At 44.0% G+C, this 14,988-nt stretch overlaps 1 protein-coding gene across 3 annotated transcripts in view; it reads left to right on the top strand.

Annotated features, from left to right (window-relative positions):
- Positions 1-13,882, top strand: part of FBLN1 (fibulin 1) — a 103,887-nt gene extending 90,005 nt beyond the window's left edge. For 2 of the 3 annotated variants that reach the window (XM_084811310.1, XM_084811309.1), the window contains one exon: positions 11,512-13,882. In XM_084811310.1, the coding sequence (XP_084667436.1) occupies positions 11,512-11,651 (140 nt within the window). In that variant the 3' untranslated portion in view covers positions 11,652-13,882. Of the gene's footprint in view, positions 1-10,247; positions 10,321-11,511 lie in introns of all 3 variants that reach the window. The other variant, XM_084811312.1, reaches the window with a different exon arrangement.
- Positions 13,883-14,988: the final 1,106 nt, after the last annotated feature.

The following is a 14,988-nucleotide window of genomic DNA, read 5'->3' on the forward strand; positions in this document are numbered from 1 at the left end:
TACCACCTGTGCTCATGCAATACCCTCAACTGCAGGATGTTTTTCTCTCTGCCGCCCTCCCCTTCCCCAACTCCAAGCTTTTAATGTAGCTGAAAGTGAGCACTTGCACAATGATGCATAGAAAACACATCTTTTGCCCTTAAAAATCAATGTCACTATTAATCCCTTTCTGAAATCATCACACAGTAATGGGGTGGGATTCCTTGTTTAAAGTATGGAAGGGTTGGGTGGTCATAGGGCCAGTTTGAGTCAGACAGGGCTTAATAGCTATAAAAAGAGATGTCTCGGTTCAAGTACATTTGGAAAAACCACGTTCTGATCTGGAAGCCCTTTCTTGTTTCTTCAATGTTGTTGCAGCAGTCAAAACATGATAGTAGGAATCCAAAATGAAAGATTAATTGAAAGCATTCATAGTTAATGGTGAGAGAACTACACTCTGCAGTTACACAGGGGCACTTTTGTCAAGTCTTACTTCATATTGTTCCAGGGTTAGGGTTAGGCATTGAGAACAGATGCCCTGTAAGATCTGGCACAAATTAAGTCCTGTAATCAGCTTTATGAAAACACATAGTAAAATACTAATTATTTTTCACACTGGTATAGCCAGACCCATGCGTATGACACAACTCTTTAGAGGAAGTACAGAACATGGAGATGGATGCAAAATTAGAGCTGAATCCAACAGAGAAAGGGGCTGATTGGTTCCGTCACATCACTATTGTCAGTTTAATCCCTCATTATATATTTGTGTTGATGGTTTTATTGTATTTTATTATATATTTGTGATGTTAAGAGTCATGATTTTAATGTTATTTATGTGGCGTATTGTGTTTTACATAAGTTGTTAGCTGCCCTGGACTCTTTATGAGGAAGGGTGTGATATAAATCGAATGAACGAATGAACAAACACACTTGGGATGCTTTAAAAATGATGCCAAAGCAGCAGTAGATCAGGGCAACAATGACTAGGGACAGGTAAGAAAAACAGTGGAAAAAAAGAGATTCTCAAATATCTTTGGCCTGCAAGTGTCAATTCAGAAAAATAGCAGCATCTGTAGACTTAAGTGTAATTAAAATAATTAAAACAAAACAAATACAGACTAAGAAATAATCGCTCTTGCTTTCAGTTAACCTTCTAATACAGTTTTGAATTCCTACTGCCAGGATTTGGTTGCTGGAACATTTGTCTCTCATGGCAACTAGATGCTCTTGGTATTTAACTCTTGGCTATCCATTTCCATGGATAATATGATCTTTAAAAAAACAATCCCCCCTTTCATGTAAAGGGGTTAAAGTGACCCCTTATTCCTGCCTTATTCTTAAAATTTGGTCAGGGATTGGAATACATTGCAGCTTGGAAGGGGTAATTCTTCAGAAATTCTGCTTAAAATAGCAGCCAGGCTCTCGTCTCGAGGCGATGATGGATTGATTGTGCAATGGCTTCCAGGGCAAATCCTCTGGATTAGGGTCTTTCTTTTCCTTGGGAAATTGAATCACACAGCCATGGCATGCTGTGTGCCATGATGCGGCTTGGAGCCAAGAAACGGCTAACCGATGTAGAATATTTCATTGTACAGTGAAAAATATAGAAACCCACTAGGCTGTGCTAGAAATAAATAGAAAATCAATATAACATGAATAAGACTGTCCCATTTAACTGCGATAAGCTCATTTTTCTCAGGGCCCCCAAAACTCAAATCAGAGGCCTTGTGGTCTGACGCTGGGAAACCAGAAAGGGAAACAGGGTATTCATCATCAGGCCCCTGCAACCGATGGAGCTCTACTGGATTGGCCAGACTTAAAGCTAAACTACATGCCATGTTAAATGTGTAGCGAGTAGCTGATCCGGTTTTTACTTTAGTGTAAGTGTGCAGGACCCCAAGATGGATCGGGGCTACCATGTGCAGTTAGGGCAGTTAACCTTCCCACCTAGCTACTTCCCCCACTGAATTCACCCTCCTGCATACAGGGGCTCATGAAAGAAAAACAACTCCATTGATGCCTATGGAGGCTTTATTTTTCTTTAGCCCCCATGGGGGTGGGGAATTTAGGGGAGGGAAGACCCCACTGCCCCCATGAACATGCAGTGGCTCCAATCCAGATCAGGAAGCCTGCGTGTTTACACTAAAGTAAAAAAAAAAGAAAAAAGACCTAGGATCAGCTACACACTATGCATTAAACATACAGTGTGGGAAAGTGTAGCCCTCGGTTTGAATAACAGGTTTCCGGCCTCTGCCTTTGCATAGTCAAAAGCATGGCCTGCTTGCTTCACTTCAGCTTCTAGTTCAAGCCCTTGACCTCAGAGACCCTGTGCTGGATGCCAGGTCTAGATTCGGATCTGGCGGCCCGCAGTTCTGGCTTCACCCGGCCCGGCCCCACTGTGCTAATGCTAAGGGGTATTGTGAATTCCGGGGGTAATTGCAAGGAATGGGTTAAATCCCAGAACGGCTCTTTCAAGTTCAAGATGCAGGGTTATTAGCAAACTGGCTATGTGACACAAAATACAAGCAGAAACCAGACATGAAGGTGAACTGCCTGAGGAGCTTACTTATTTCAAAGGGGGGCAAGGGGGAGGGAAAGGTAATTATATCTCGCAGCAACACAGACGAGCCAAAAGAATACCTTCCACACCCAATTACAATACCAGAAACTCTGATGAGGTGGACTGAGATTAACAATATTAAGTTCAACACCAGCCGTATCCTGGCATCTGTGCTGACCGAGGAATGTGCCTGACCCACAATATAGTGAGGGTGCGCTCTTCCTCTAAATTACTGGCTGTATTATTTTAATAAGAGTAAAATCAAGAATACTGCTTAAGAACACTGCTACTCCATCAAAGTCGTGCTTTTCCTATGTGCTCCGAAGCTCTTTAGGCACATTGGCTCTGCAATGCTTACAACGCTCCTGCGAGGCCCGGAGCAGCCTTCCCCAACTTGGTGCCCTCCAGATGTTTTGGACTTCGACTCCCATCATCGCCAGCCGGCATGGCCGGTGGTCAGGAATTCTGGGTGTTGTTGTTCCAAAACAGTCTAAATGGTCTGAAGGTACATGAGACAATTCAGCATGGTGCTGAAGCAAAGTGCGTCTGTCCACACACTCCAGCGTTTCACAGCTGAAAACAGGGGCAGTCCTGTAACATCGCTGCCTTCATTTCAAGGATCACAACTTGACCCTTCCCTCCCTCGCCCTTCCATTTCTTACTGCTGTTAATTTACTTTGCTAAAGCCTGTCTGGCACTGGCTTCTGAGGATTGATTGATTGATTGATTGAAAGAGTTTTCAGCCACTTTTTAGGACTATGCCCCCACAAAAAAGTGTACAAAAACTGGAGCAGCATTAACAAACATACAGTGTACACTGAGAGGCTGTTCCCCAAACAGTGCTAATTACAGCCCCACTTAAAGGGGGCATGGAGGAGGAAGATCTTCAAGGCTTGCCTGAACACATGGATAGAAGGGACAAGGCATATGGCCATCAATAGGAAGAGAGTTCCACAGTTCTGGGGCCATGACCAAGAAGTCCTGGTCTCTTGTGCCTGCCAACCTAACTGAACGTAACAGTAGAGCAGGGGCAGGCAATTTCTGGCCTTCCAGATATTTTGGCCTACAACTTCCATGATCCCTCACCATTGGCTATGCTGATGGGAGCTGTAGGCCAAAAGATCTGGAGGGCCACAACTTGCCTGACCCTGTTGTAGAATGAAGTCACTTATGTTTAAATAAATGGATCTTATCCATTAAGAATGCTTAATGGAATGTTTGATTATGATGGTCTTGTGCTGCCAATCAGACATATACAGCGAGGGTTGCCAGGTCTCCAGAACCTCTGTAGACTCACATGGAGGAGTCTGGGTGATACAGGATTGGTGCCTGGCAGCACTGAGGTCAGGAAGGAACCGTTGAGCCTTGTGGCAATTGCGGGAGCGGGATGGCATCTGGTGGGTCAGGGCAGAGCCTGGCTGTGCCTGCTGAATCAGGATGGAGCCTGACAACAGAGCTTGGAGCAAAAGCTCTCATCAAGCCAAGCAGAAAATAGCTTCCTCTTTATCACTTTGATTCTAGCCTCTCATCTGGAGATCTCATCTCACTCCTTCTCCTGGAAACCCTGACAGGGAGGCTAAAACCCCAGAACCAAAAGCCAAATCTGGGGACCTGGCTATGGCCTGCATACAACAGCATTGATTAGCTGGACATGTATCCACAGAGGGATGGAAGGGAAGCCACAAACTGTCATTGTGGCCAGTTCGCACGATCAAATAGCCCACCATGGCTTATCTACACTACCATGGTGTGTGCTGGCAGCCATTTTGAATATTCAAGCCACAGCTGCAGTTTGCCATGTAGTCTGAACCTGGGGACCATGAGTTATGTGAGGCTTAACCCTCAAACGGGTCAAGTTTTCTGTGATGGTTGTTTAATCCTCGCATAACACACAGTCCCTGGGTTCAGATGACACGACAAGTCGTGACTGCGGCTTGAATATCGAGGATGATGCCCGTGGGCACTGGGCCTCGTCGTGGCTTATGAGCTGTGGCGATCGTGCAAACCTGGTCAGAGTCTCTGTATGTCTGCATTTACATATCTGCAAGCGACAGTCAACCTGCATCCTCTGTTGAACTCAGTAAGGCTTACTTCTGAGTACACATGCACAGGTTTGCACTGTTACTTCTAGAGAGGAGCAATTTGGAGAATGGCAACTTGTGCTATTGAGGCATCTCCAAAATCTCTCCCCAAAAGACACACTGAGGGACAATGATTTCCCAGGGCAAGATACCACAAATTAGGAACTGCCCTGGTAGATATGGCCTCACTGTAATTTCAAAGAAAGTAAATAGATTTCTTTGTCACATTTATATCCCATCCTTCCTTCCAGGAGGTCAGAGCAGTATAGACAGGATTTTTTTTCTCTTATCCTCTCAACAGCCCTGTGAGGCAGGCCAGGCTGAGAGACGATGACCGGCCCCAGTGACGGCAGGTTGTGCAGGTCGGTGGTGTGTCAAATGTGCAAGTGGTCTACAGAACAGGCTCTGGAGCTCAGGGCCGGCTAGGGCTAAGCAGCTGGCAGCCCAGGGATCGAATAAGGCATTTCCACCTGACCCCTGCAGAGCCACCAGTTATGTGGACTATCCCATCTTATCTGACATTCCCACAAAGGACCCTTAAACCCTTCCTCCCCAGTTTGGTCAGTAAGAGAGGCTTCACTTCATTCACTCTGAAACACAGGCCAAGGGCTCTTCCATAAGACTGCTACTCATCCCCCCCCCCCCGCCGCCCAAGTAGGGTAGATGAGCCTTTAACAGTTGCATAGCAAACAGAAATCCAGCAGGAGAAGCTTTTCTCATAATTTTATTGATGCATTTATTTATAATTATTTGTATCCTGTCTTTAGAAAATAATAGGCATTTCTATTTGAGGCTTCTATCCCACACCTTTACTGAGGCTTTTGCCTCCAGATTCTTTGTGGGATTAAGATCGGCTCCTTTTCACATGCTTTTTGGGGGGGATTTCCTTTATCTGCAAGTTCTATGTTTTATTATACAACTACTAGATGGCACAGTGGTATAGCGGAATTGCGCAATTTCAGGAGACTCTCATTGTGCCATTTCTAAATAATACCAGACTTCCCTGGTTAGGAAAAAACTGTGATAATGGCTGCAAAGCATGGGAGAGGCCCTGGAGGATAAAAATGTCTGTGTAAAGGATCCGCAAACTACTGTGAGTGAGCAATCACGAGCCCACCACAAAAACCTCATGTAGAGGCGCTCAAAATAAGATGCAGATATTGTGATGGGAAAAGATGCAGTGAACATATGTGGGGGGTGGGGGGGAGTTGGCTCGTCATAAAACTACCAAGCCATAGAAGCACTCCCAAGTAAAAAAGATGGCACCTTTTCATTTCATCCCCTTCAAAGTGTCCTTTCTTTACTGTGAGCTGCTCACAGCTATTTGTGTTCAAGTGTCTACACCTAAGATGAAGCCGAATTCGGTTATTGGTTTCTTGTTCCCACAAAAAAATGTTCAAAACAGAGCTGACTGAGCAGCCTCAAAAAGGAGCTGTTGTTTATATAAGCTTGCACCACAAAATAAGATTTGGGCTACCCGACATCTTCTATCTCAATGAGCAGGGGGCTGTTCTCTTTTGAAAATCACAAGAATTCACTCCAGGCAAAATCACTGTTAACGTGTAATGCTCTTTAACACATGATGACCCCAGGTAATACTTAGAAATAAGGAGCTGGGAGAACTAACCTTTGGCTAACCACAAACCATACACTCACACTTCCAGGAGAGTGTCCCCTGTGAGAGACCTGTAGCATCACTCCGGGCCCAGTGCTTTGTTGTGCTGTAAGAGACATTGAAGCATGCTGGAAGTGTGGGCATAGGATATGTGGTTGCCCAAAGCTGATTGTGGGTGCTCACCACCAGTTCTTTATTAATTTCTGTATCTACTGGAAATTATTTCCTGGACCCTGAATTCTTGAGTGTCTTGCACTGAACTATGAAATGTGGGGCAACACCCCCAGTTCCTTGCCTAGGGAGTAGGGCGAGTGAGAAAGAAATTGTCTGGGCTAAAGGATTCCATCCTATTTATAGACGTGGTTATAGGTCAAAGATATGCTGAAGAGAAATCATTTCAAATACTCTCTGCCATAGAAAAGGCTGTATTCCAGAGAGTTCCCCTCATCCCAGCTACTGGCAACAGAAGTTAATTTTATAAGGCAAGGGAATCAATCCAAGAAGATGAATCTTATATGTAACGTTTTAGGGAGTGGAAAAGATGCTTAAAGAGAGAGGCGCTTTCATGAAATATGGCAAGCAAAATGAGTGTGGTGAAAAGTTTGCTATTTCACCGCATGCTGAAGATGTTAGCCAGTGTTTAAATAGGACAGAACTCCAGGGTCATCACAGCATTCGAAAAAAGGGTGCTGACAGCTGGCATAAGCAAACATTTATCTCTCCCATCAGATCCTAAGCCAATGTGTTCTTAGGGAGCTGCTCGGAGCGTGCTTCTGGAATTCCATATATACTGTTGAGCACTCCACTTCTGAAACATGACCTCAACTAAGATCTAAATGGGAAACATATTAAATAATCCTTCCATAAACTGTGTATTTCCTTCCAAATCAAATGCCACTGTCAGATTCCAATAACTGAAAGAAGGAATTCTATACCAAAATGGTCAGCTCAGCAGGAGTTTTGGATTTGGGCAACCCTTCGTTATCCTATATTTTGTACTTTCAGAAACTGATAGTACAGTAGCCATATATTCCTTCCTGCACTGAGCAGGGGGTTGGACTTGATGGTCTTATAGGCCCCTTCCAACCCTACTGTTCTGTGACTCTATTCTGTGTACTGTGGAGGACAACAAACTGCACGGAAAAAAGAAAACTGGTGAGGATACTATCAGTGAGTCATAGGCTAGAAACAGATTATTAGTTTTATTCAGAGCGGAAAGCAATTTGAAAGAGACGTTTCTGTTCATAGTGTGTACATTCATCCCACTATTGCTTCTGGTAACTAGGTTTCGCAGGTTTTAGTATTGTGTCAAAAACCTGAGGAATCTGTTTATCAGTGGGGTGACACTGGGACAAAAGGAATGCTCGTGTTCAGCATGGGAGGCAGAGCTGTCTGCAGCTTGATTCCCAGGTTTGTGGCTTGTTTCTACTGTGAATAGTAGTTTATCTGCAGAGAAAAACACAGACCTTCAAATGCATTAGGAGTGGTTGACATAACTGTTAACCTCCTCAGGGTCTCCCTCCAAAATAAATGGTGCAAGCATTTTTAAAGGACTGCTTTAATTAGGCAGTCCTTTAAATTAGGAAGGTTTGAGCTGAGTCTTATCACTATGGTTTTATTAAATAATGTAAATATTTCTTGATAGCAGGAAATATCCTATCCATCAGCATTTGGGAAGGTGACACCCCTTAGAGCTAAGGGAAGGGGCAGGGAAATAGTTTGAATTGAGGAAAAAGGAAAGGAGAAGAGCAAGGGCTGTGAACTGGCTGCAGCTGCAGCTTTCTTGGGTGCAATGGTTTCTTTAAGAACCTGGTGCAGGGATTAGTTGCTACACAATCTGCTTAAAGGCATGGACTTGCCTCCACTGTGTTGTGCTGATGTACTGTAAATAAACCAGGTATTACAAAGACCACAAAACGTGTCCAGCGCCCTCTCCTCTGATGTGAACTAAAACCTGTAACACTGCCCTTGGAACCTCTCACCACCTGTGGAAGAGATAGTTTCTTGTTCTACAAGATACAGGAAACAAAACATATTAAAATTCTTATCTATGTAACCAGAGGTAAAATAATCTAGACTTTTCAAACTGTAATGACAATCCCAAAAAGAAGCAATACTTTACCACTTTTCAAACCTCCAAGATGTTGGCTGTGTGTTCACCCTGTCTGCTCCTTAGGGCAGGGACTCTCTCTTGCCAGGGACATTGATGGCGTAAATAAAGAGGCACATTTCAAATATACATACGTTGTATTATTGATTGAGTACATTTTAAATCTGCCCAATAACTAACGTTCTCTGGGTGTATTGCAAACAGTTAAAAAACTAAAATGCCATAGAACCATTCAAAATATAAAATACAATACAAGTGTTTTTAAAAATAAAATACAATACAATGCAAAAGAAGAAACAGCACAGGAATCGATAAAACAGCCATAAAAATCTAGAACTAGGTTGTCATAGTTATTTCTGTTGTTGTTATTCACAGAGTATGTAGTTCTTCACAGAGTAAAAACAAAAATAAACACAAAAGAGGTCTCTACCCTAATGACCCCATAGTCTGAAATTTGCTGGTTCGGGAGACAATAGGGGGCAGGAGGAAAGGGAGTAACACCAGTAGAAGGATGGATGTGTGCAGATACAGGCTTTCTTCACATGTAGCTTTTATCTTGCGATTGAGATGGCTGAGTAACGGAAGTCTTCAGGCTCTTTATATGATGCCGTGATCATTCAGGGCGTCTCCTACACTAAATGCCCTTTGTTCCATTTTTAAATGGATCACAGACAATGAGCTGTCAAATTACCCTGCTGTTTTCCACTTAAGTTCCCTCCGTGAAAAAAGGAAAAGCAGCAAGAAGAGGAGCGAGATCACTGAAAGAGAATGGAAGACTCAGATATGGGGAGGAGGAGGGGGAAAGGAAGCGCGTGGAAAAGGGAGTTGTTGTGATCCTGCATTTGAAAGGGAAGCAGAAAGACCCGTTTTAAATGCAGGATTTTAGGCTGGCGTAGAGATGCCCATGGTTACACCTACGTAGTCTTTATTTAAGGTGGGGCAAAACCATCCAGACCCTTAGACAACTATCAGGGTACAGGGCTGGATGGGGCAGAGGTGCCCCTCAGTAGGCAGAGAGAAGCTCTGCTAGTAGGCGCACCTCAGCAGGCCGTGTTCCCCCTGGGGTCCCGTTATTCTCCACAGGCGTAACTGCATCACTGGCAGGTTTCCCACCAATGGCCCCCGAATGGGGTTTCCCAGGGGGGCATGGACGGGGCCAAGGCTCTTTGGTTTCTTGGGGAGGCCTCAGGGTCGTCCTCCCTCCATGCCAGCCTGTAGCTGGCACAAATGATCCCCTCCACGGGAACCAGGGCTGACAGGGCAGGAAAACTGCACACCACATAGGACACAGAACGGTCGGAGCGGCCCCGGCTGCTTCCCTGGCCTGCCACCACAGAAAAGGCTCTGTTTCCTGTGCCAGCCCACTAAGCATCCAGTGGTGGGGCAGGGGACACAGAGCAGGGCCTCAGTGGATAATCAGGTAATTTCATATGGTTGGGAGCAATTCTTAAGACACCGATCCTGTTTGCACGTTATGGTGGAAAATTATCCATTAATTAATTAATCCATCTGGCCTATGGCCATTTTGAATAGTCAACCTCTGATCAGGCCAATTGGAGGTTGCCACTTGATATCTGAACCTAGACACTATAGCTTAATCATGGGTTAAATAACCGACAGTTAGTCTACAATTAGTAACAACCTCATGTAGCAACCTCCAATTGGCCGGATTGGAGGATGAATATTCAAAATAGCCACGGAACATGCCCAGCATGCACTGTGGCAAATCATGGTTTAATTAGCCCATGATTTGCCACCATTACTTGTGAACGGGCCCACCCTGTCCCAGTCTGTTTAGAGCTTTAAAGGTCAAAACCAGCCCTTTGAACTGATCCCAAAAGCAGATTAATAAGCAGTGGAGTTGGTCTCGTACTGATGTTATATGTTCTGTTCTGCCAGTTCCAGGTAACATCCAGGCAGGTGCATTCTGGGCCAAATGAAGCTTCCAAGCTGTCTTCAAAAGCAGGCACAGGTAGAGAATATTGCAGTAATCTAACTTGGAGGTGAACAGGGCATTTGTTTGTTTATTTATTTAAAATATTTCTTGACCGCCTTTCAGAGCAGAAGCCCTCCCAAGACAGCTTACAACAATAAAATACATAAAAACAATTATAATATTAAAAGTGATAAAAATGTAAAAACAATAAAAGCCAACAATAAACCATTAAAACCAACAATGAAAGCAACAATGAATGATCATGGCCAGTTCCAACTTCTCAAGGAATAGGGTGCAGTTAGCATACCAGCTAAGGGTGCGATCCTGTGCATGTTTAGATGGAAAAAAGGCCTACAACTCCCAGCAGTCCCCAGCCAGCAGTGTTGGCTTGGGACTGCTGGGAGTTGTAGGACTTTTTTTGTCTAAATATGCATAGGATTGCACCATAAAGGTAGTAAAAGGGACTTCTAGCCACAGATGACATCAGGCCATCCAGGAGTAAGGCTGGACCCAGGTGCAGTCCCAGCTGTGGACTCTAATTTTTAATGAGGAGTGAACCCAATCCAACACAAGTGAAACACCTGCTCCAAGATAGTTGGAACCCGTGGCCAACAGTGCTTCTGTCTTGTCTGGATTAAGGTTGTCTGAGGGAGGGGCCATGGCTCAGTGGTAGGGCACCTGCTTTGCATACAAAAGGTCCCAGGTTCAATTCCTGGCATCTCGGGGGAGGGAAGGCAAAACTCTGACCCGAAACCTTGGAGAGCTACTGCCAGTCAGTGTTGACCATACTGGGCTAGGTGGACCAACAATCTGACTCAGTGTAAGGCAGCTTCCTGTGCTCGTATGCTTCAGTTTGTTCACCCTCATCCACTCCCAAAATTGCATCAGCCACTAGTTTAGAACTTCCACCATTCCCATTCCCCTGGGACTAGAAGATGGACGTGAAAGACGGAACGGTGTTGTCGTGCTGACAACATCTTGGCCCAAATCTGGATGACCTTTCCCAGAGGTTTCCTGTAGATGTTAAGCAGCATGGGAAACTAGATGGAAGCTTGTAGTGTCTCATAATACAAAGGCCACAGGATGGAACAGCAGCCTCTTGGCACCACCTTCTGGAAACCACCCAGCGGGAAGGACCAAAGCCATCACTGATGATGGGAGAGCTCAGGCCATTTATGCGTGTGGCGCTAATCTTCATGTTTTTTCTTCTTCTTCCTCAACCCATAGGCGTCGTTCGTCAGGTGAAGCCCATCGTTGGCCCTTCCTATGCCACCCTGAGGCTAGAGATGAACTACGTTGTGGGAGGGGTCGTCTCGCACCGTAACGTGGTCAACGTCCACATCTTTGTTTCCGAGTACTGGTTTTGATCGACCCTGCCATTTGGATGGAAGCAGGAGCGCTCCGAAGTGAAACTCCACTACTAAAAGGGTGGCACACCCTTTTAGGTCGGTTAGGCTGGGTGGGATGGCATGTAGTGGGGGAGGAAGGCCAAATAACTTTCTTTTCAACAAACGTATCGGGATTATAGTTCAATTAAAGGACAAATAGCAAGCTATCTAAAATAGAAGTAGGATGGAGCATATCCTTGTGTCCAGTCTAGTTGTATTGTATATAGTTCAAGTAAAGGACAAATAGCAAGCTATCTAAAATAGAAGTAGGATGGAGCATATCCTTGTGTCCAGTCTAGTTGTATTGTATATATAAATGAATGGTGTGGCTGTTTGCCCCTGACCTCCAACAGAGTTTTAAACTTTGCTAATGGTTTTGTAGAGGCCCTTGAGACTGGGTGCTTCACGCAAGATTTTGCAGGATCAGAGCCTTGCCTGCCCTCACCCTCACTGCCACCTGTTTAGAATGGCCATGAAATTAAGTCTTTCATTGTAAAAAAAAACAGAAGCTCACTTAATCGTCTTGTGCATGTGGGTCATAAATGACTCAAGCTGGTATTAACAAATAAGTCAAATGTCCTGCCCCACCACCATTTGATACTCTGTATATTCTCCTACAGTGGTGGTGGTGTGTTGTCCGGTGGCGTTTCAAGCCATCCTTTCTTTCCATTGTGTGTGTGTCTGTGTTTTTTGTTTTTATTTGACATTTTCATTACAAGGGCATTGGGTCAGGGAAACATTTCACGCAGGGGTGGGCAACATGTAGGTGAAAACATGTGGAGGACTACAACTCCCATGACCCCTCACCATTGAGTATGCTGACTAGGGCTTCTGGGAGTTGTAAGCCCAAACATCTGGAGAGCCACAAGTTATCCCTGAATTAAAGGATGGTGGGAAATCAAACGTTGTACGTCCAACATACTGAGGCTCCAAATCCAAAGCTCCATAAACAGACCATGGCTTGGACTGAAAGAACTGCATGGCTAGTTCAGCATGTGCCCAATGGAGCTCAGGCTTTCCCAAAACAGCACACTGTCATGTCATTTGGCAAGCCCTTTTTGAAACAGAGGGGTGTGATATGGCATGGCAGTCTGCTGTTCAAAGGGAAAAAGCAACCAAGAACAACACAAAACCTCTTCTGGGTCTTGTTTAAAGTTATATGTCCTGACGTTTTAGAACTGAAGTGGGGAAATGCCTGAATTAGGTATTCTGTATCTGTGAGACCCATGGGAATTAACAATGCATGGCATTACTGACTCCAGATACCATTCTCATACAAATGCACCCTTTTGTCCTAAATAGTAAACCTTAATACAATTCTGTATTTTTACATTAAAATTGTCAGACACCTTGCTTTGTTTATAGTATCGATTTAATTTCCAGTTGGTACAGTGGTTTCTACAAGCACAGGGAAGATTAAGAAAGCAGAAAGGGGACGCTTTTACCAGCTGGAAGGGAGTCGTCGTCTGGGGAAAGCGGTAGGTCATATGACAGAACCATCCCTGACATTGCCCAGAGTGTGCACACGTTTCTTTGTCCCACTGCATCTCTAGGCAAACAGGATTTGCAGGTTCGTGGAGCAATACAAAACCCTGCACAACTTGTGAACAGAGATGCCATGGGAAATGGCACCTCTGTCACACCATCTTCAACTCTCTGAAAAAAGAAGCGTAGTCTGTCTTTAGTGTAGAGCTGATAGTCGACGCTGAAGAAAACTCAGTTTGTTGAAATGAGTTAAGAAACACTGCTGGGAGAAGGCACGCTCTATATAGAGACATAAAGGGAATAACAGCATTTGGAGTGTTACTTATTTACACCGTACAGTGAAGAGCTGTTGAAGGTGGTGCTGAACCAGTATGTCTATACTATAAAGATACAGGTGTTTCATACCAGTTTAACTGGCATGGCTTCCCCCAAAGAAACCTGGGCTTTGTCGGGTGGTGAGGGTGCTGAAAATTCCCTGATGGAGATCCCTGGCTTTCCTCACAGAGCTGCAGTTGCCAGTGGTCTGTGGGCAGAGAGGCTGGAACAATCGTATGCGAGGCTTTCTGTGTATCAGACTGAAGCGTGAGCCAATAATGTACTGAAACTCCCTTCAATAAACAAGTGTATGTATGTATCTACATTTTCTCACAATATTGTATCATTTTTATTGCAAAAATGAAAATAAACAATTTCATTTTTCACTCTCTTTCTTTTTTAAGCAATTTATCCAGTTGGCTTGTCGTTGTCTTTTACAATAACTGAACAACATTTTTGTTTATTTATTTATTGCATTTATATCCCGCCTTTTTTCCTCTTGCAAGGAACCCAAGGCGGCTTACATTATCCTCCTCCTCACCGTTGTATCCTCACCACAACAACCCTGTGAGGTAGGTTGGGCTGAGAGTCTGTGGCTGGCTCAAAGTCTCCCAGTGAGCTTCCGTGGCTGAGTGGGGACTAGAACCCGGATCTCCCGGCTCCCAGTCCAGCACGCTCGCCACCACGCCACACATTTGCAGCATACATTATAAGCTGTATAATATAATGAATGAGCCATCTCAAGCTATTGCCTCTCCAGTAAAAAGCTTCTCAGGAGCAGGACTCCTACTTGTTCAATTAGGTTTTTTCTTTCTAAATTGCGGCTTACATGTCTACATATTCTTTTCAATATGTGTATTTGCTTGATGTGGAAAGGATTTGAGGACAGAACATTTATAACATTTTGGGATCAATCACAATCAATTAATTTATAGCCTTCTCTCCTCTTCCTTTTTTTCTGGTCAAGTATTAAAGGACACGGGAAAGGGCATTAGAAAAAACACACACCTGGAAATTAAATATAGTTTTAAAATATTATTTTACAATTGCAAACAGCTTTGTTCTGATGTCCTAGGAACAGTGGCTGATTTAAAGTTTTAAAGTCTGAGTGTGCTGGGTTGTGCATTTATAGCATGCCAGAAAGTAAATTAGATGATTTAAAAATGCTTAGAAGGAGAAAATATTCATCTGTTTCAAGTCCATCTCTGATTTAGAATAATTGCAAATTCCACAAAGCCAAATAAGATTATTTGTAGTTTTTATTGATAAATGCCAGTAACTTAAGTTGGGCATTTTTTTAGCCACAGATTTACCCATGACATTTAACTCACATTTTGGTCATTAACATTCAAGCTTGATTTTCTGTTAACACTGGGCTCCATATTGTTCTGTCAAAAGGCTCTGTTGGTTAGGCCTCCCAAAAAATGAAGGCATCACAGTATGTAGGATGGTCTGAGTTACTGGACTGATTTAACACCTGCATTAGCAAAAGGCCTTCAAAGAAAACAGAAATATA

The sequence above is a fragment of the Heloderma suspectum genome, chromosome 7 (genome assembly GCF_057233095.1).
Source record: "Heloderma suspectum isolate Gila_16-S chromosome 7, 16-S_ref, whole genome shotgun sequence".
NCBI classification, from domain to species: domain Eukaryota; kingdom Metazoa; phylum Chordata; class Lepidosauria; order Squamata; family Helodermatidae; genus Heloderma; species Heloderma suspectum.